The sequence below is a fragment of the Gouania willdenowi genome, chromosome 5, assembly GCF_900634775.1.
Source record: "Gouania willdenowi chromosome 5, fGouWil2.1, whole genome shotgun sequence".
In the NCBI taxonomy this organism is placed as follows: domain Eukaryota; kingdom Metazoa; phylum Chordata; class Actinopteri; order Blenniiformes; family Gobiesocidae; genus Gouania; species Gouania willdenowi.
Genome location: NC_041048.1, coordinates 39,639,646 through 39,661,825, shown reverse-complemented (window position 1 = coordinate 39,661,825; position 22,180 = coordinate 39,639,646). Strand labels below are relative to the sequence as shown.

The 22,180-nt window shown below is 37.4% G+C and overlaps 1 protein-coding gene across 2 annotated transcripts in view; it reads right to left on the bottom strand.

The window, feature by feature from the left end:
* ccdc120b (coiled-coil domain containing 120b) overlaps window positions 1-15,132 on the bottom strand; it is a 31,412-nt gene extending 16,280 nt beyond the window's left edge. For both annotated transcript variants that reach the window (XM_028447512.1, XM_028447513.1), the window contains exons 1-4: window positions 14,945-15,132; window positions 1,930-2,041; window positions 855-947; window positions 492-622 (exon numbers count right to left, since the gene is read on the bottom strand). In XM_028447512.1, the coding sequence (XP_028303313.1) occupies window positions 492-622; window positions 855-903 (180 nt within the window). In that variant the 5' untranslated portion in view covers window positions 904-947; window positions 1,930-2,041; window positions 14,945-15,132. The remainder of the gene's footprint in view (window positions 1-491; window positions 623-854; window positions 948-1,929; window positions 2,042-14,944) is intronic.
* Window positions 15,133-22,180: the final 7,048 nt, after the last annotated feature.

Genomic DNA, 22,180 nt, shown 5'->3' with positions numbered 1-22,180 from the left:
GTGTCTGGAGAATCCTTTCGGAACCAGGGAGGGACATGAACAGAATGCTTGAAGCTGATTGGGCGAAGCGCCTGTCCACCATGATTTGTTGTAGCCAATCACACGGTAACAAATGATGATGTCGTCATCGGCACGCGCCGCAGAGACGCTGCTACAACAACAACAAGGCTCCGCTGGTGAAAACTTGATTCTGAGCTATGCTAATAGCGGTAGCCCAGCTAGTTCCTCTCCCCACAACTGCGCATGTATCATTTTTGCTTCAGCGCTTCTGCCTTAGTCAGACCCTGATATCCCGCCCTAAACCACAACACTACCTCATGATTGGTTCTAATCGTTTCAGTTCGGATTCGAAAGGCAAAGGTGGGAACAGTAGAAGATGGATTCTGGTGTTTGTGAACACCAGGAAAATCCATCTTGCAGGTTGGTTAACATTTTTTAAGGAGGCTGCAGAATGAACTGTTGAGCTGCGTGGATGAGGAGCGTGTTCTCACCGCTTCCTGCAGACACACGTGTCTGAGTTCTCCCATTCTAGCGTTGAGCAGCACCTCCAGGGCCTGTTTTCTCTCCTGCAGAGCCGTGATACGCTCACACTGCAGCTTGCCATCCTGGCAGCCTTGAACGTCTGTGCAGAGACAAAATAAAAGCCTGAATACACACACAGCAAACTGCAAAAAGTGCTTCCACATATTCTCAGAATCATTGATGTTGGCTCTGTTCTCACACTGATCTGATCTGATTAGATCAGCAGCAGCTGTGGAGACGACATGTGAACAAAAGGCAGCAGTTTGTTCCCTCCAGAAAAGAAACACTCCACACACACACATTTACAACACCAGGAGTCTTTACTAACTCACCAGGATTCCCCAAACCCATGGATGTGATCAGATGACCTTTGACCTCCATGTGAAGAAACTCCAGAGAATTTAGGACCCAAAGCCACGCCTCACCTGGGGAACAGAAACTCATTTAGCAGCGTAAACACACAGATATAAAAGCACTCAGAGACTCAAACCTCCACCTAGAGCTGGGCAATAAGATTCAAGATAAATCGAGTTTTCCATAAAAATTTAAATATCGCCTGTATTGATATACATATTTTCTATAGCTTATTTGGTTTTAAATTACTTAGGAGTTGCTGCTTTCACTACTTCTCAGAACAGCATAAAAAGCACAATTAGATGATCACCGAGTGCATTCTACAACGTTTGGGCCTCATCAAACCAGTCTACCGGACTAACAGGTGTGAAAGCACCCTAAACCAGACCTTCATCTAAACAAGCCACACTCACACGTGCTGTCCCATAGAGGAGAAAAAGACTAAAGTGGCGCATATTGTTCAGCTGTTTGTTAGTGAATGCGCCTGTGTAGCCAGAATTGCCTTTCTGGTCAGACATGATTTGAAATAAATCATTTATTTCATTCCACACGTCTGATTTTAAACACGGTGGTGCGTCCTGTATTTCAAATTCTAAACAGATAGTACCTTTTGCTGTAAAAAAAAAAAAAAAAAAAAAAAAAAAGTACTGCGTTTCAATTTCAGAGTATCGATGTGAACAGTGACACCTTTGAATCGATTTTTAACTGCCTCACAATTAATCTTTACATCCCTAATGGATTCAGCAGAAAAAAGGTGGTTTTAGGGTGGATTTACACTTTAAAGCTCAAAATTATTATTATCTTTTTTAGAGTCAGAATTTTATTTTTCTGTCAAAAACAGCCCCAAGACGACCATGATTCCCTACTCTTGTATGAACACTTCCATGGTACGTGTTGTTTTTTCCAGTTGTTGCTATATTTTATTCTCTTAGATATCAACGTTTGTTCTAGTTTAGAGGAATAGAATCTCGATCAACTGTTTCACTGCTGATTTTTTATCTTCTGCATGTATCACGCTTTAACCAAACCCACCAAAATAAACGTCTTTCTGACCTTGCAGCTCTGTGTTGTTGGAGCTGCATTTCTGGTAAATGATCAGGAGACGAGCATGGACAGATCCTGGATTAGAGCCACAGCATCTCTGCTCCACTGTTAGAGCTTCAACCTGAAACACAAATGATTAAATAAATTATTCAGAAAACGTCACTCCGTCAAAATACGTGTAGGCAGTATTTCAGAACAGGAGAAGAATGATTTCTAGGTCACGTACAAATTAGTACAAAAAGAGGTCTGATATAAAAAAGAAGCAATTTAACACGGCTGGAAAGTCAGAAACACTCTAAAATTAGCTCCTCCGTGCAATTAGTCACCACTTAATTTGCAGAGAAAAGAGACACGGGACAGGATCTGTAAGATTAATAATGCATGAGCAGATACAGAGAGAAAGAATAGAAACCTAATCTCCAGTGTGTCTAATGTCTCAAAAGCTCAGAACGAATGAAAACCCTGTAGATGAATGAATAACCAGAAGCTTCTGCAACAGTCAAGGTTTAAATCATCAAATACTTTTTAATTTCACATTTACTGAAGCACGTTTAGACACAGAAATCATGATAATAACAACACATACAGTATTTCTAACACAATGATGAATACAACAAACCAAAGCACAAATTGACAGAAAATTTTACAATATTACACATACATTTAGTCATAAATTTTCTCATTTAAACCTGCTCGATAACAGAAAATAACTGAGCATTACACCCAGTACCAGAGTCTATCACTGGTGCACAAAATGACTTCAAAAACACAGTAAAAACTGCAAAAATAAATTAAATTACTTTAAAAAAAGATATAAAAAGAAAACAGCAATACATAAAATCATGATAAATATATAAAAAATGACTCCACAAACTAACATGACAAGTACAAATACAGAACAACAAATATACAAACTGAGAGAAAAATGTACAAAATTACAACAAAAATACACAAAATGACTCTCAAAACATTAGAAAACACACACACAGACCGAAAAAAATGTACAAAATTACAATAAAAACACAGAAAATTGACTTAAATACATTAAGTCACAAGTTTTCTAATTCCAACCTACATATTTCTAACGCAACGATGACTAGTTTTATCTAAGATGACGCTCTGCTGTCCCGTTCCAAAGCCAAAACCTTCTCCTTATGATCAGACAAAGACCTGACATCCAAAAATAGAAACATTGTTTCTGCCAAAAGCCGCCAACTCATCGTTCCTCACAAATTGCTGGCCATAAAACAGGCATTTTTCTGTTTTTCAGTAACCACAAACGACTTAATTTATCCCTAAATCCTGAGGCGGGGCCTCCAGGGCCCCCTCAGAGAGGAAACATCCATCTGCAGCAGGGCCACCATCAATCTGCTTTGTGGGCTGTGACACCTTTTGTTTTTCTGTCTCAAACAAATAAATAAGCAGCTTCACTTTCTCTGAAGACATAGTTGGAATAGTTGTGTGAGTTTGGATGGTTGAACCAGGGACCGCTGTTTGCTTCAGTGTGTGTGAAAGCACGTCCTCAGCATGTTTGACCCCCCCACTGACAGACAGGCAGGAGCCGCTCACACTAACAAATGGTAGAATTACGACGCTCGTTTGGACTAAAGCTCATCACAGGACGAGCGTTCCACAAAAACATTTAAAAAGTGATCAAATACATGATGTTTTTGTACCCTGGGGAAAGAAACAGTGTTGTCTGTTAACGTTTGAACAATCAAAGCGCTCTCTTTGCTGAGAGGAGAAAGACAGAAACATTTGGTGTTGATCTGAACCGTAACTGGGCAGCTGTGACCTGCAGCCAAAAGGTTGTCGTGCCATTTAAAAGAATGACTTTGTCAGACAACAGACTTGTTTACTTAGAAAGTTGTTACTTACTTAAATGTGTTAAATGGGAGCTTTACTTTACTTTGAGCTCATTTATTAAGAAAAAAAAGGAGCGTAAAAATTAAGAAATAAACCCATGTCTTTCTTTGGTGTATCTATACAAAATTACTCCATAAACTCACACGATGACTACAAATAAAAAACTAAAAAATTTACAAAATGACAATAAATATACAAAAAAATAAATAAATACACAAAATTACTCTAAAAACACACAAAACAACAACAGAAACACACAAACTGACAGACAAATTTACTAAATGATCACAAACATACCCAAAATTACAACAAAAATCACAAAACAACAAAAAGACAGTGTGACAGAAAAATTTACAAAAATTCAACAAAAATACACAAAAATTCCAAACAAAAAACACACAATATGACATAAAAAATTTACAAAAATACACAAAAGACTCAATTAGTCATACGTTTTTTAATTCAAACCTGCTACATAAAAAAAAAATAACTGAGGCATTACAGCCAGTACCAGAGTCTATCACAGACATGAGCCAACTGGCGGTCTGGGGGCCACGTGCAGCCCTCGGCCTAATTTTGCACGGCCCCCCAAAGTAAAACACACAAAATGACTCCAAAACCTAGAGAGAAAAAAACTGCAAAAATACATTTAAAAAAACACGCAAAAGAAAACTTACATAAAATTAGAAGAAAAAGAAAACAAAATACATAAAATCATAAAAAAGTGTACAAAATTACTCCATAAACTCACAAGACCACTACAAACAAATAACAAAAAACATACAAAACAAAATATGTAAAATAAAAAACACCAAAAATACAGTAAAAAATGACTAAAAACATACAAAACAACAACAGAAACACACAACTGACTAAAAATGTAAAAAAAATTAGACTTTATAGACTTAATACATTAAGTCACAAGTTTCTACTTCAAACCTAGATAAAAACTAAAATAACTGAGCATTAGGGATTGTAACGATTAATCGTAAGGCAGTTAAAAATCGATTCATAGGTATCAAGGTTTCACATCGATGCTGTGAAAATTGAATCGCAGTACCTTTTTTAACCAGCAGAGGGCGCTGCTCAGAAGTCATGGCGGCGGGCGAAATCTGCGAATACTTTCTTTCTTTCTGGCCGCCTTCTACTCTTAAATATATTCATAATGATTCCTTACCCCTTTAGCACCAAAGAATGTCTGCAATATTAAGTGAATATCTGTAAAAGTCACGTTTTTCTATTAACTCTGTCTGCTAGCATAGCATCTCTTCTTCACTGCACTTAGCTGCATGCCAACCGACCACTGGGCTACCATCGCCCTCTGCTGGTTCAAACAAATATCTGACGCAAATACAGTGCAGACTGTTTTTTTTTTTAAGGTCCAATTGTTAAGTCACAAAAATTTTGTATTGTTTACTATGGAACCAGAATTTAAATGAATAGGCTTCTTCATTTGTATTATTCCTTTATTTATTTCATTCAAGATTTATTTTTAGTTAAATTGCATTGTTTGAATAGTTCATCAAGGGATTCTTTTGACATGAAAAATAAAAGGAAAATAGTACAGTATTTTCTAAAAATAAAGGAATATTTTTCAGTCATTTAAGTACAGTCCCATTTTGTAAAATGAATCGTGAGAGAATCGTATCGTGAACCCAGTATCGTGAATCGAATCGTATCGGGAGTTGAGTGAATCGCTACATCCCTACTGAGCATTACAGCCAGTACCAAAGTTGATCACAGGAGAAAGACAGAAACATTTGGTGGCTATCTGAATCGTAACTGGGCAGCTGTGACCTGCAGCCAAAAGGTTGTCGTGCCGTTTAAAAGAATGACTTTGTCAGACAACAAACTTGTTTACTTAGAAAGTTGTTACTCACTAAACTGTGTTTAAGGAGAGCTTTAATTTTACTTTGAGCTCATTTAAAAAACCAAGACAACCCATCATAAAGAAGCATAGAAATTAAGAAATAAACCCATGTCTTACTAGTTCAATGTGCAACTATCTAATAGACTTTAATGCATTTAGTCACAACTTTTCTAATTAAAACAAAATGACTCCAAAAAACCCCAAAAATTGCAAAAATACATAAAAAAGGAAAACAACAATTCATAAAAGCTCAACTAATGGGGCCCACATGCGGCCCTCAGCCTAATTTTGTTCGGCCCCCAAAGTAAACGCACAAAATGACTCCAAAAGCACAGAAAAAAACGACAATAAAATGACACTAAAAACAACACCACCAACACAAAAAAGCTATAAAAGCTATAAAAAGAAAATAGCAAAAGATAATATCACAATAAATCTATACAGAATTACTCCACAACCTAACACGATGACGACAAATACAATTATAATAATAAAAATAAAAAAGCTAAACAAATATACAGAAATGCACAAAATCACTCAGAAAAAAAATACACAAAATCTCAACAAATATATACAAAATGACTCCATAAACTGACAAGGTGACTAGAAATAAATAACTAAAAAATAACTACAATAAATATATGAAAACAACAAAAATGCACAAAATAAAGAAACCTAATCTCCAGCGTGTTTAATGTCTCAAAAGCTCAGAACGAATAAAAACCCTGTAGATGAATGAATAACCAGGAGCTTCTGCAACGGTCAAGGTTTAAATCATCAAATCATGATAAAAACACATATTTCTAACACAATGACATAAAATGATTCAACGATGACGACACAAAATGACTCTAAAAGCACACAAACTGACAGAAACATTTACAAGATGACAAATACATTTAGTCATAAGTTTTCTAATTCAAACCGACGAGATAAAATAAAATAACTGAGGATTACAGTCAGTGCCAGAGTCTATCACAGACGTAAAGTAGAACCAATATCAAACAACCAATGCTGATATAGTAAATGCATAAGAACAACAACAGTTAATTCTTTATGCAAAGGTCAAAGGTCAGCACCCCCCTCTGCTTACAGTCAAATTCAAACTTGTGTAAGATCTGATGTGAAGCCGTGGAGGCATGCACGCCTCACATGACACAGATAAGTGCTGTGGCCTGTCAGCGACACAATGGAAGATAAGATAAACCGTGTCACAGCAAATCAGCATCAAAGGAAACATCAAAGGAGATACGAAGAGAATCCAAAGCCGCGCTGGCATCAAACGGATGTTGACTTGGACGCGTCCGCGAGCTGATGGAGATACGGATACTAGCAGCACTGATTAAAACATGAGCTGTGCTGCCCCAGTGCAGCGCGCATCACACGAATGCAAATCAGGGAGGAGTTTAATATTCTAGTCCGAAGGGCTCCATAGCTGGTGGGACGGATCCAGGAAGGTCTACACGGGAAGCAGCGCGGCTCATTTTATATCTTAAATGTGTTATAAAATAAAGCAACATTCAGGGTAATAAAAACAGTTTCTCCTGCAGATCGTTCCTCTCTTGGTAGTGATTCATATTTTGTACTGTCAGCTTTTATTAGACCCCAGAGCCCCAGCAGCAGGACGTCATTCCCCTCAGCATTTATATACAGCTGTGGTTCTCAACCTTTGGGGTCGTGAGACACAGGGGAGGGGTCACCAGATGCCTTTTTTACAATTTGAGCCCATTTTTGCTTATTTTTACCCTTTTCCTGCAACTACACCAAACTTGCCATATTCTAACCTATTTTAATCACTTTTTATTGTCATATTTTTGCTCCTTTTAATAAATTTTTTCTACATTACTCCCATTTCTGCCACTTCTCCATCACTTTTCTGCACATTTTTTCAACTTTCAAGACATTTTCAGCACTTATAAACCCTTCTACCACTTTTCCACCTTATGTTGCATATATTGATCCATTGTTGTCACTTTTAATCTCTTTTCACCATATTTCATGGTTATTTTGGTTAATTTAACCACGCTCATGATTTGCCATGCCCATTATTTGTCAGTATAAACTAATTGTTCCAATATTAGTACTTTCTACCACTTTTTCTGTCCATTTGTGGCCACTGTAGTTTGCAATTTTAAACAATTTCTGTGGTTTTTAAAATCCCATTTTACCACCTTTTCCACCATTCTTGGCTTCTTTTAACCCATTATATGCTGATTGAAACAAAGATTTACATTTTCAAGATATACAATATTATATGGCGCAAATTTTTGGCAACTTATAAACCCTTTCCTCCACTTTTCCACCTAATGTCACGTGTTGACCCATTATTATCACTTTTAACCTCTTTTCACTATATTTCATGCTTATTTTTGCCAATTTAACCACGTTCATGATTTGTCATTCACATTAATTTTAAATTATATTACCCCATCCTCATTTCTGCCACTTTTAAGCCAATATTGACCCTTTGAGCCCTTTTTATCACATTTCTTTGTCCATTTTGGCCACTTTTAATATTTCTGATTAAAACAAGGATTTACATCTTTAAGATGACTATATGCTATGGCACAAATAATAATAAATGTTCCTGGATAACAGTGGATATTATTCAGATGAATAAATAAATGTGGTTATCACAGATTCATAGAACAATAGACCATCATTTTACTGACTTTATGGATGGACCCCAAAAATCTCTCCCCTTTATTCCCCCTTATAGATGGTCCTGTCTCCACATGACTGTTCTTCAATGTTCATGTCTGTGTTCAACCACCTTCAGCTACAGTGGGGCTCCTCGCTCTCTGGAACCTTTATTTTGGGGGTCAGGGGCTGAAAAGGTTTAGAACCGCTGATCTACAGGACCTGTAACAGCTTGTTTCTGATAGTGTAACAGGAGAAGTGTGTACTGGAGCTGCAGCTGACGTCTCTACATGGACAGGTGAGGTTGCAGCCCTCATGTTGACTGTTGCTGTTGACACAGCTGCTGCTGTTGTCAGAAAATACAAATGGTAACCAGAGCGCGGCACAACACGACTCCTTCTAGACAAGGTCGCCACACCATCATCACTGCGGAAAGCTGGATAAGATATTAGACAGATCAGGAACCACCATAATACCACATTTTTATCTAAAGTGAAGCTAAATGACAGTTAGAGATAATGCAACGCAGTCATCAGTCATGATGACACTCAGCTGGTAGAAACTTCTTTAAGACCCACAGAGCCTCTAACTTTCAGTGATTGCAGAAAACTGACCAAAGAAAACTGATGGAATTCACGTTCTGAAAATCTTTTTATTCAAAATTAGGCCCCAACATGACACGTAAAATGCCTCACATGCATTTTTCAGGACAATATCACGCATTTATGTTATTTCTCACCAGAGTCTACAAAGTTTACCAACAGACAAATATGTCCAATCCATTCAAACTCTTATGCTACATGTCTACATGAGATAAAAACAACCTCTGGGTTCATATTTAAATTAATGTAAGAATAGTAGGGTCTCCAATTCTCCGTGATCACAGAAACCGGATGAAAAATACAGAAATCACATTTTAATACAGAACAAGGGATTTTTTTCTTTTTTATTCAAAATCAGACCCAATATCATAAATGCCTTAATTGCATGTTTTTGGACAATATCACAGACTGTTGTTTTGTGTATTTTAATATAATTTATTTTAGCATCAACAATAACAATAATTTTGTGTGTTTTTCTGTCATTCTGTGTTTGTTTATTTTGTGCATTTCTGTTGTCCTTTTGTGTATTTTTCCTGTAAAATGTTTCTCTTTTGGAATAATAATGAGTATTTGTGTTGTCATTTTGCATTTTTTGAGTATTTTTTGTGTATTTCTGTTGTTGCTTTGTTTGTTTGTAGAGCTGTGTGTTTGTGGAGTCATTTTTGGGGTTTTTTCCTGTCTTTTAGTGTACTTTTGTTTTCTGTAATTTTGGAAGCTTTTTTAGTCATTTTGTATATTTCTGTTGTCGTTTTGTTAATTTTTGTAGTGGTTTTGTGTGTTCCTGGAGTATTTTCTGTGTTTTTCTTATCTTTTACTGTATTTTTTTGTAGTGCTGTAATTTTTTCAGTACATTTTAGTGTATTCTTGCTGTTGTTTTGTGCATTTTAATGTCATTTTGTGCTTTTACTTTGGAGTTTTGCAGTTGACTACAACTGCTCTAGACCCACAGCTGCTAAAACTCAACTCCAGCTGTCTGGGCCTGTTTTTTTTTTTTTTTTTTGCAATTTGTTGATCTTTTGAGATCCAAAGACCTTGTGCTATTATTGCTGTGAAAAATGACTACTAGAAGTAGATCATCAGTGTTACTGAAACATCTCACGCTGTGGCTGCACATTGAAAAACACACAGAGGCTCTTCAAAGCATTAGCCCTGGAACAAAACAGGACGACAGAACGTCCATTGTTGTTATTGAAACTCTGAGAAATTCATCTGTGACCTCGATCTGAGCAATGCGGGGATGCTGCACAAGCTGCAGGTGAGATAACGACGAGAGGAACAGAAATGTTGAAGTGAGAAAGTCAGAAGATTAAGTTGAGTTTATGAAAGGTCAGATGACCCCGTTGTTTTAATACGATTTCTTCCAGACAACCATGCATGGTATTTCTGCTCAAACTTTGCCTGTTTGACACCAAAACAACACATAGTAAAGCAGCTACTGCTGCTGCTGCTGCTGGTATCCACCTGGATTCTGCTAAGCTGTGACGGAGGCGTGCGGGGGGGGGGGGGGGGGGGGGGTAATAAAGATCGGAATGTGGCTCTTATGTCTGAGAAGATTATTCCTCCATGTTTTCCCTTTGCTCTGTAACACCTGGAGGGATCCCAGTGTTTATCTGCTGTTGTGACGTTTCCAGAACTGTAATCCACTTTGAGGCCTTTTGTTTTTAGTCTGGTTAAAGAAATGCACCCGAGGCCATGATTTGACTTCATTCAGATACGCATATACACAGCTTGATGCTATCTGTTGCTTTTGTGTTTTCTAACCATTGTGGGTGAACTCTCCCTTTGCTGCTGCTGCTGCTGCTTTTTGATGGAGCGTGGGGCTCAGTTACGAATTCCAAAAACAAAAAACACGAATGCAAATGGTGAAACATGAATGCAAATGAGAAAAGCACAAATGCAAAAGCCACAACATGAATGCATGTCACAAAACTAATACATAAGTCACAAAACTAATGCATAAGTCACAAAACCAACGCAAACAGAAAAACAAATGCAAAAGTCACAAAACACAAATACGAAAGGAAAAACACAAATGCAAAAGCCACAAAACTAATGCAAACACCACAAAAGTAATGCATAAGTCACAAAACACAAATGCAAACAGAAAAACATGAATGCAAAAGCCACAAAATGGACATTAGCATCACAATGCACGTTGAAAGACTTCCACTGTTAGCTGTTAGCTTAGCTGTTTTCCAATGGACGATTATCTCCATGCACACAATTCTGCAAAGAGTTCTGAAAAGTAAGTATAATGTTGTTTTCTGTGTTTTAAAACTCCAGCTACGATAAATATAGCTTCGTACGTAGATTATTAACTGGTATCGTGTAATCTTATATTTAGCTTTAAGAATCATTGGAGCATTACACCAAGTGGCTAATCTGAGCTTTTAAAATGTATAATCTGAACTGAGCTCAATGTGGTGATAGATCGTGATTTTAGGCTAATGTTAAAATAAAAGTAGAATAGGTTTAGATTCTTTGTTTATGAAAATAATGTTGAAACACGTTGAATAAGGGCTTTATAGAATTGAAATACATGAAGTTAAATTGTATTTAGTGTTTTGAAACTGTATTTACCATATTTACTTTGAATACTGTGTTTAAATTTGAAACTTTTAACTTCATTCTAAAATTTGAAACAAGATTGAATGATGTTCAGTTCTCAAAATTCAGATTCACTTTCCTTAAGTGAACTAAATCAGAATTTAGAGAAATATCATTTTACCCAAACAGATGACAGTTGAAGTCTTTCAGCATCCGTTGTATTGTTGCTTATGTTTGTTGTTTGCACAAAGAGCTGCATATACAGGTCTCACACACGCACACGCACACACACAGATAAATAAAATATGTATTCATCAGTTCCTCCAAACTCACATATTTGATGAAACATCGCAATATTTGTCAGTTTTAATCTCAAATCATTGAAAGAACTCTCAATTTTCCCCAAATCCTGCAATTTTCTTCAACTTGTTTCACAAAATTTCACCGAATTAAAAAAAAAAAATGGTCACAAAATCAAGGAAAAGTAAAGTGAAGCTCCTGCAGGGACTAATGTGTCACTTACTGCTTGAATATACATAATTTATTCATCATTTATGCAAACTAGGGCTCATTAATGTTGAATCACTAGTTGCCCCTGAACTGAAATGAGTTCCACAGCCCTGATCTACAGGTTCCCAGTTAGAGAAGTCATTTTTAAGTGATCTATAGTCCAGAAGTTCTCAACCTTAGGGTCAGGACCCCATGGGTCGCGAGACACTAAGAGGGGGTCACCAGATGCCATCAAGAAAGTAAGAATGTTTTTTGAACAATTTGAGCCCATTTTCGCTTTTTTTGTTAACCTTTTTTCTGCAACTACACCAAACTTTGCAAATTCTAACCTATTTCATCACTTTTTCTTGCCATATTTTTTGCTCCTTAATGTATTTTTGCTACATTACTCCCATTTTTGACACTTCTCCATCAAATTTCAATGCCTTTTCTGCACATTTTTCCAACTTTCAAGACATTGTCGGCACTTATAAACCATTTCCACCACATTTCCACCTCATGTAACATATGTTGAGCCATTATTGTCACTTTTAACCTCTTTTAACCATATTTCATGCTTATTTTTGCCAATTTAACCACATTCACAATTTGTCATGCCCATTATATGCCAGTTTATACTACTTATTTATACTTTAAAGCCAATATTGACACTTTGAACCCTTTTTACTACTTTCTGTTTTTGCCCACTCTAAATTGCTACTTTTCACCAATTTCTGTGGTTTTTTAAATCCCATTTCACCACATTTTCCACCATTTTTGGTCACTTTGAACCCATTTTATTTCTGATTAAAACAATGATTTTCATCTTTAAGTGACAAATAATAATAAACTTCCAGGATAACAGTGGATATTATTCAGATGAATAAATAAATGTGGTTATCACTTGTTTTCCACTTGAGGTCAAACTGTTCTGTGTTTGGCCCCTGAACTAAAATGAGTTCCACAGCCCTGATCTACAGGTTTCCAGTTAGAGAATCAATATAGTAGTTTATGTTTTGTGATCTATTATTAGTCTATGAACGCCACTTGGTTAAAAGCCTGTGAATCCAAACAAACAGCATGTGTTACAATCCCATGAATCCAGATATAATTGAACCTGAAAGCTTTCCCGTCTGGTTTTCCACCTTCTGTAAAACAGCAAAGCAAAGCATTCTGTTCTCACTAAAGACCCTCAAACACGAGTGTGGACTGGGGAAGAAAATCCTGGTGTGAAAACTGAGGTGTTTCCCAGGCAGCAGCAGCAAAGGGTGGAATCACAGTGAATCACCCTGAAGACACCAAATGACCCACAGGGTGAGAACTTTCCTACATTTGGCCCCATCGAAGAAGGGCCACATTATGTAATGTCAGCATTCAGAATAATGAGCAATCTGTGCATTAACACAGGAAACAACAAAGAGTTTTTAGAGTCATTAAGTGTGTTTTTCTGTCCTTCCATGTTTGTTTATGTGCATTTATGTTGTCATTTTGTGTATTTTCCTGTAAAATTAATCTTTTTTGTAGCCATATTTTTTGTGTATTTTTGTTGTCGCTTTGTTTGTTTGTAGTACTGTGGTTTTGCAGTGTAGTCGTTTTCTGTGTTTCTGGAGTATTTTTCTGTGTTTTTCTTGTCTTTTACTGTGTTTTATTTGTAGAGTTGTAATTCTTTAAGAATATTTTAGTTCATTCTTGCTGTAGTTGTATTTGTATCTGTTGGTGTTTTTCTTGTCTTTTGTTGTATTTTTAAAGTAATTTTGTGTGTTTTTTTTCTCATTCTGTGTATGTTTGTTCATCATGTCTATTTCTGTTGTCCTTTTGTGTGTTTTCCAGTAAAATGTATCTCTTTTGGAGTAGTATTGTGTATTTGTTCTGTCTTTTTGGTGTTTTTCTTGTCTTTTGGTGTAATTTACTGTAATTTTGAGGGGTTTTTTGAGTCATTTTGCATATTTTCGTTGGTGTTTTGTGTTATTTGGAGTTGTTTTGTGTATTTCTGTTGTTGATTTTTGTAGTAGTTCTGTGTGCTTCTGGAGTATGTATTTTCTGTGTTTTTCTTGCCCTTTACTGTATTTTTTTGTAGTGCTGTAATTCTTATTTTAGTCTTGTAGTCTTGCTGTTGTATTTTTTGCGTATTTTTGTTGTCGGTTTGATTATTTGCAGTACTGTGGGTTTGCGGAGTCATTTTTTGTGTTCTCGTCTTTTTGTGTACTTTTGTTGTCATTTTCAGAAATTTGGTGTCTTTCTGAGACATTTTGTGACATTGTTGTTTTGTGTTATTTTGAGTTTCTGTGTATTTATGTTGTTGTTTTGTAATTTTTGTAGTTTTTGTTTACTTTGGGGGCTTTAACACAGGGTGAGATTTCTCCTACATTTGGCCCTCAGGAATCTGTTAATGACAGGGTTTAGCACTGCAGCATGAGAAGAAACATGCAGACACACACACACACACACACACAGAGAGAGAGAGAGAGAGAGAGAGAGAGACAGTGGTCTGCCATGCAGCAACAGGGTGAACTTGTGTATTCCCTTTAACGGCACATTTAAATTCAGACTCAGCTGCTTCCATTTGAATGGCACGTTGGCTGTAAGTGTTGGCACGCACACATTAACCCCCCCCCAGCCGCCCCCCCCTTCCCCCTCCCCCCCTCCCTCAGTGCGTGCATCTCTGTTACAGGCTTGGAGCATGTGTTTAACCCGGCGTGCAGCATCTGCATCATCATGGGTGCACACTGCTCACGGTGGTGGTGGTGATGATGATGATGATGATGATGATGATGATGATGATGATGATCTAGACTGTATTCATAAATTAAAGCCATAACATGTCGCAGGTGTGTCAGACTGCCTCCATCATAAAGCAGCTCCACATATGAAATACAGCTGCTATAATAACACACCGCTGTGTGTGTGTTCATGTGTGTGTGTGTTCATGTGTGTGTAAATATAATGTTTAACACTCGGCCTGTGAGGAATGAAGGAAAGGAAAAGAAGGAAAGGAAAGGACGTCTCTTACCACAGCAGATCATGACCGATGCCTTCACATGTCTCCATGCTCCAAATGCAAACCATTCCTGCACCAAATCCACATCAGATCCTTCAGGGAGAGATCCTATCTTTAACCAAAGGAAGAATCCCACTCAGTTAATGCTACTAATGCTGCTGCTACTAATGCTGCTGCTGCTCCGTCTGCTCACATTATTATAATTCAGCTCCGCTGCGTCTGAGCGCTGCGCATCTGCGCTGAGAGGCGGAGACCACGCCCCTTCCACCGCGTCATTCCTCCTCCATGTGCGCCACTCGTCCCACTGTTCCCATTATCAGGGTTTTTTTTGTTTGTTTTGTTTGCTTGTTTCTGAATACAACTTATTGTAATCACCTTGATGGTTTATTTTTTAAGCCACTGTTTATTAAATGGGGGTACGTGGTATACCAGGGGTCTGAAACCTGCGGCCCTGGAGCCTCGTGTGGCTCTTTGACTCTTTTGCAATGGCTCACTATAGCTTTAAAAAAAATATTAAAATAATGAATTGTTATTTCTTACAGAGGGTATTGATGATTAATGACATTAACTTCAAATAGATTATAATAAACCAATTTGTTGACCTAAAAATAAATGACATTGTGCAATAAGTGCCACCTCCTCCTTACTTCATCTCCTGCAACTTCTCTACTGACCATCAACTTTCCTGTACCTGTGACTAACCTTAAGTTATGAAGATAACTAAACTAACAAAAAGACTATTTTGGAAGAAAATAGAGATTTTATTTGTGTGGGAAAAGATTTAATTAATTGCCAACATTCCGGCTTAATATGCATGCTTGATATGTTGCAACAAATTAGCAATTAGCATGTGCTGAACGACATGATCATGTGTTATCAAATTCAAGTTATTTTTTGTAGCCCTTCAAATCCATTAACTCGTAAAATTATTCAATATTATTTTAACTGTATAGAATAGAAAAATGTTATACACTGTATTGTCTTTATTTAGAAGTTACTTTTTTCGGCTCCGGAAGGATTTTAATCCAGATGAGATTAGGCAAAAAGGCTCCTTTGAGAATAAAGGTTGCAGACCGCTGGGGGTACGCGATGGCACTACAGGGGGTACTAGAGAGAGAGAGAGTCTGGGGCTGTCTGGGGATCATCGCGCGGGCGGCATCAAGGAAAGGCGATCTGGCGCACTCTGGGGTGCTCGGTCGGTGCTCCTGGGGGCCGGCGGGGCAACTTGCAGCGTCCCCTTGGTGCCCTCCTCTGCTGGGGTCTCGGGCGGGGGGCTCTTTGGGCCCTCCCCTTGGGGGGTTGGGTGCTTGGGTGTGAGTGGGTGCGGGGGGGGGCGGGATGCGCTGGGTGCTAGGCTGCTTGGGGCTTCCTTGGATGTGTGTGTGGGGGACAGTGGCTGCTTCTCGGCCTGGGATCTCGGGGGCGTCTGGGGGGCTGCTCGGCCGTGGGGGGTGGCCTGGGGCTCCTTAGCCCCCACTCTTTCTGCTGGCCTGGCTGCATCTGCGGGCCCGGGGCAGTTCCTGGGTTTGCGGTAGCAGTTTTTGCACATATACTGGTCTACGATGCACTGGCACGCCTTGGGATGTGGGATAAAACTCATACTGGGCTTAACTTTCGACACGTTAATCCCAAATACCTGCTTTAGGTACTACCACTCACTCATTCCTCCTGTTCACAGCCACCACCATTATAGCTAAACTTGTCACCATACTGGCTTGATTATACAACATAATAAGCACAATATATTCTACAACTTCACATCTCACCCTCACTGTAAAATAATCTATTCTACTCCACCCTTTCTATTTCCTACCTTGAGTCTCTCCTCCCTGCTCCCTTTCCCCTCCCCCTCCCCCTCCACTTAGGTGTAACACTACTCTCCCTTTTTATATCCTCCCTATGATAAATAATTTCTTACCCTTCCTTAGGGAGGGCTGGTGATGGTCACAATTATTAAGCAATAAAATAAATCAATTTATTTTATTGCAATAACAAAACATGCATTGCTGTCTCATAATGATTGCACTTCTTGTAGTGTTGACCTTTGACAGCATGTGCAGACAAGTGAAAAAAGAGAGAGAGAGAGAGAGAGAGAGAGAGAGCGAGAGAGAGAGTGAGAGAGAGAAATTAACAAATAAAGTTTTTCAACCTAAATTAAAGTACATTTTTGAAATTTGTTTATTATTATTATTATTATTATTATTATTATTATTATTATTATTATTATTATTATTATTATTATTATTATTATTATTATCAGTAGTAGTAGTAGTAGTATCATTAGTATTAAATTAAAACGAATTCTATACTTTCATTTTGTGAATCTAGTTTCACTAAAATTCAGTAATATATATATTCAGATTCCAAACAATATTTTATTTTTTTCTGTATTTTTGACTTCTGTACTTTTACATTTGTTTTTAATGCTGATGAGTTTTAAGTTTAGCTTTTGAGTTTTGATTTATTTATGAAATATGTTACTTTCATTATGAAACATGATGTTACTTGTTCCTGTTAGTTATTTTAATACGTGCAATTAATTTTCCTTTTTTTTTTTCTTTTCTACTGTACATTTGTTTATTTTATGCAGGTGATTAATTTAATTTAGTTTTTGATTTATTGCGAAATGTGATGTTATTTGTTCCCTGTTGGTTCAATAGATTTGAAAATGTGTTATTTGTCAGGATTATTTCAGGGGACAATAATGAACACAGGTGAGGCTTGAAAGTTTACAAAACATAAATGCAAAGTATAAGTAAAAGTAGCTTGATAGTTAAATAAAAAGTATTTCCATAAAAATAAAAAAAAAACTCCAACAAAACACTGACACAATCTGCTTCATGTTTATTGAACTTTTGTACAATTAAATACATATGTGGTGTTTAATGAACCAACACAACATTTGGGTTTGTTTTTATTATGTAAAACCACATCAAACCAACCAAATCCCTATTATTCACAGAATGAACAAAGACTTGTGCAATAAACTCAACATTTAACGTTTAATAACTCGGCTTCATTTATTAATACAAGTGTTTTATTTGACAAAAACAAATCTAAAAAAACACAGGCATTATTAACAAAAATGCATTTCTGTTACTTGTAACATTTGAGCATCATGAGCTATATTTAACAAACACTAAATAACCAATCAAATGTAATGTTCAGTGCTTCTTTTGTTTAGCTAAGCAGACATTAAATTGTTGTTTTCATGGTACAAATCACTTTTGGTGAATATTAGTAACAAGTTCCAAGTTGTGCCAACTCAGATATTTTTTTATAGTGCATTTTATTATTATTATTATTATTATTATTATTATTATTATTATTATTATTATTATTATTATTATTATTATTGTTATTATTATTATTATTATTATTATTATTATTATTATTATTATTATTATCCATCCATTCATCTTCAAACCCGCTAATTCCCATTTATCAGGGTTGCAGGGTATTATTATTATTATTATTATTATTATTAACCAGATTTATATTTGACAAAGTGAAAGTATAGAATAAAGTTGTATATGATTTTAATTTGTAAAAAAATTTGAATTTTTTTTTTTTACACAATTACTAGACATTCCAGGCGATCCCATTTAAACTCCAGTCGACCCCACCTGACACCAAGGTTGGAAAAAATTGGAGGACCAAACCTGCCAAAATGCTTAAATACAATAAAAAAGTTGAAATATAAATACATCATTAAATTAAAAAAATGCAAAAATACAAAGATCTTTTTCAAAAAATAAAAATAGATATTGGAAATAAAAAAGAAAATACAAATATAATTTATTTTTACTACATTTTTCACTTTTATTTTAGAATTGAATGAATAAATAAATAAACGTAAAAAGGAAAATTAAATGCAAATAAATAAGTGGAGGAAAAACAAAAGTTAAAATATAAATACATCATTAAATAAATAAATGCAAAAAAAAAATGTTCAAAAATTAAATATAGATTGATAAATAAAAGTGGAAATAAAAAAAGAAAATACAAATATAATTTATTTTTATTTTATCTTTAACTTTTATTTATGTATTCGTTTATTTTATACAAAACAAACATTTGTATTTTTGTTTTGTTTTGATTTTTACTTTTATTTCTTAATTCATTTATTTTAAATTTTGGCAGGTTTGGTCCTCCTTAGAAAAACACTAGCCTCACGTGATCTCGGTGGTGCGTTCAGAGTCCATGGGACATCGGCACATTGGTATGACTTTTACTCAAAAACGGACAGAACGTGAAAACGTCACGTGCGTGGTAAAACTGTACGTTTGACCCTACGTAAATATTTGTTTTATTTTTAAATGTCATATACAACATTTAGAGAGGGCATATTAATGCTCACAAATAAAAACAAAAATCACCGTGTATCTTGAAAAGTTTTTTAAGTGTGTACGTAAAGTTGCGTCGTAGCCATGGAAACGAGGAGGTTGCGACATTTAAATTCACCTGCTGAACTTCAACGTTCTGAGTGAGCAGTTAGAGGAGTTGAAAGCAGAGCGCTCAACGTCTGTGAGCATTTTTGAGCTGAGAAACGAGTGGAAAAACTCTACAAAACACAGAGAAAAGTCATCAGTAGACCTCTACAGGACCAGGACCAGAACTTCAGCAGAGACTTTTAAGACCCAGAGACCAGAAAAATAGACCATGGCCCTGCGCGTGGCACAAGGTAAGAGCTGTTTTAATTATTCTCATCTGATAGACCTTATTTTATCATTTTAGCACTAAAAAGTTAAACATATGTTATGCTTTATATTCAAGGTTTGTTTAAATCAGGTTTGGGACCGAAAACGTATATATTTCATAATATAGGCCGATATAAAATGGTTTTAACGTAACGAAAATCAAGAAATGCTGATTTATCATGTGTTACTCTTGTTTTTGTAATAATTTTGCTCTGATGTGACACTTGCTCAGATTGTTTTGCAGAAATGGAATTATTTAGTTTAAAAAAAATAAAAATAATAATAAATTAAAAAAAAAAAAAAAGTAGATTTACTTAAGTCCTGTACTGACAGGTAACTTTGATGTCAATTTGTACTTTATCCTGAGGGTTGGGTCGCAGGCTGGGCCGACCCTGAGGGTTGGGTCACAGGCTGGGCCGATCCTGAGGGTTAGGTCGCAGGCTGGGCCGACTCTGAGGGTTAGGTCGCAGGCTGGGCCGACTCTGAGGGTTGGGTCGCAGGCTGGGCCGACTCTGAGGGTTAGGTCGCAGGCTGGGCCGACTCTGAGGGTTAGGTCTCAGGCTGGGCCGACTCTGAGGGTTAGGTCTCAGGCTGGGCCGACCCTGAGGGTTGGGTCACAGGCTGGGCCGATCCTGAGGGTTCGGTAGCAGGCTGGGCCGACCCTTAGGGTCAATTTGTACTTCAGTTCATAAATAATTTTTAGTCGAGTTTTACTTAATATTTTCAGGATAAAATTGATACTGAAGTATTTGTTTTGGTTTATTTTTGAAGCAGCCAGTAACGTTCAACGGGTGATATGTAGTTACCATTGATACGGTTTGCATTGTTTGTGCTTGAATATTTACTTCATCTATTTACTTAGATACATACTTTATTTCCTACATTGATTACTTTTTTAAAAATGTATCCTTATTTAAATATAAATGTATAAATTATTTGTTTTCCCCTCTTATTTCATTATAAGTTTATTCAAAGATTATACATGTCCAAAGTTTCAAAAACTTAATAAAACTTAGATCACATATTACTGCACATAGCCCTTAGTTTAATAATACTTATATAATATATAAATTAATGTTTGGAGGTTGGAGGAGACAACCATACCTGTAGGCTACAATACATCCAAAAAATAATTTTTCTTATTCAAAAGCCTTGTGTTACAAATTAGCACACATTAAAACAATTTTAAAAATGTCCAATGTCATTGTGCTGTCCATAGATATCAAAATAGAAAATAAATAATGAATAAATAAATCAATAAATAACTTCCTTAAAAGAAAAAAAGTGCTAAACATCCATTAGAGTGATATACAGTAATCACTGCACAAATGTAATATTAATTTATGTTTTGCCTGCATGTTGTCAAAGTTAACACTACATAGTGCATTTTTGCAACAACTGTGCATTTTTTAATCTTGTATTAAAAAAATGAACAAATACATATGTTATTTTAGCTTTATTGTGACCACCACTAGTCCTCCCTAAGGAAGGGTTAGCTAAGCTTTTGTATATGCAAACAAAATAATTAAAATGGGAGGAAAAAGAGCATAAACATTTGTACATTAGACATCAAAACAGAACATTAACTTATCAAATTCTACTTCTTCTAATTTAAACTAGTGAATTACAATGGCAATCTTCATTGTGTACATATATATATATATATATATATATAAAGGGTGGGGGATCCTGAGGGTTGGGTCACAGGCTGGGCCGACTCTGAGGGTTGGGTCACAGGTTGGGCCGTCCCTGAGGGTTAGGTCGCAGGCTGGGCCGACTCTGAGGGTTAGGTCTCAGGCTGGGCCGACCCTGAGGGTTGGGTCGCAGGCTGGGCCGACTCTGAGGGTTAGGTCGCAGGCTGGGCCGACTCTGAGGGTTAGGTAGCAGGCTGGGCCGTCCCTGAGGGTTAGGTAGCAGGCTGGGCCGTCCCTGAGGGTTAGGTAGCAGGCTGGGCCGTCCCTGAGGGTTAGGTCGCAGGCTGGGCCGTCCCTGAGGGTTAGGTCGCAGGCTGGGCCGACTCTGAGGGTGGGTTCGCAGGCTGGGCCGATCCTGAGTGTTAGGTCGCAGGCTGGGCCGACCCTGAGGGTTGGGTCGCAGGCTGGGCCGACTCTGAGGGTTGGGTCACAGGCTGGGCCGACTCTAAGGGTTAGGTCACAGGCTGGGCCGACTCTGAGGGTTAGGTCACAGGCTGGGCCGACCCTGAGGGTGGGTTCGCAGGCTGGGCCGACTCTGAGGGTTGGGTCACAGGCTGGGCCGACTCTGAGGGTTGGGTCACAGGCTGGGCCGACTCTAAGGGTTAGGTCACAGGCTGGGCCGACTCTGAGGGTGGGTTCGCAGGCTGGGCCGATCCTGAGGGTTAGGTCACAGGCTGGGCCGACTCTGAGGGTTGGGTCGCAGGCTGGGCCGACTCTGAGGGTTAGGTCACAGGCTGGGCCGACTCTGAGGGTTAGGTCACAGGCTGGGCCGACCCTGAGGGTTGGGTCGCAGGCTGGGCCGACTCTGAGGGTTAGGTCGCAGGCTGGGCCGACTCTGAGGGTTAGGTAGCAGG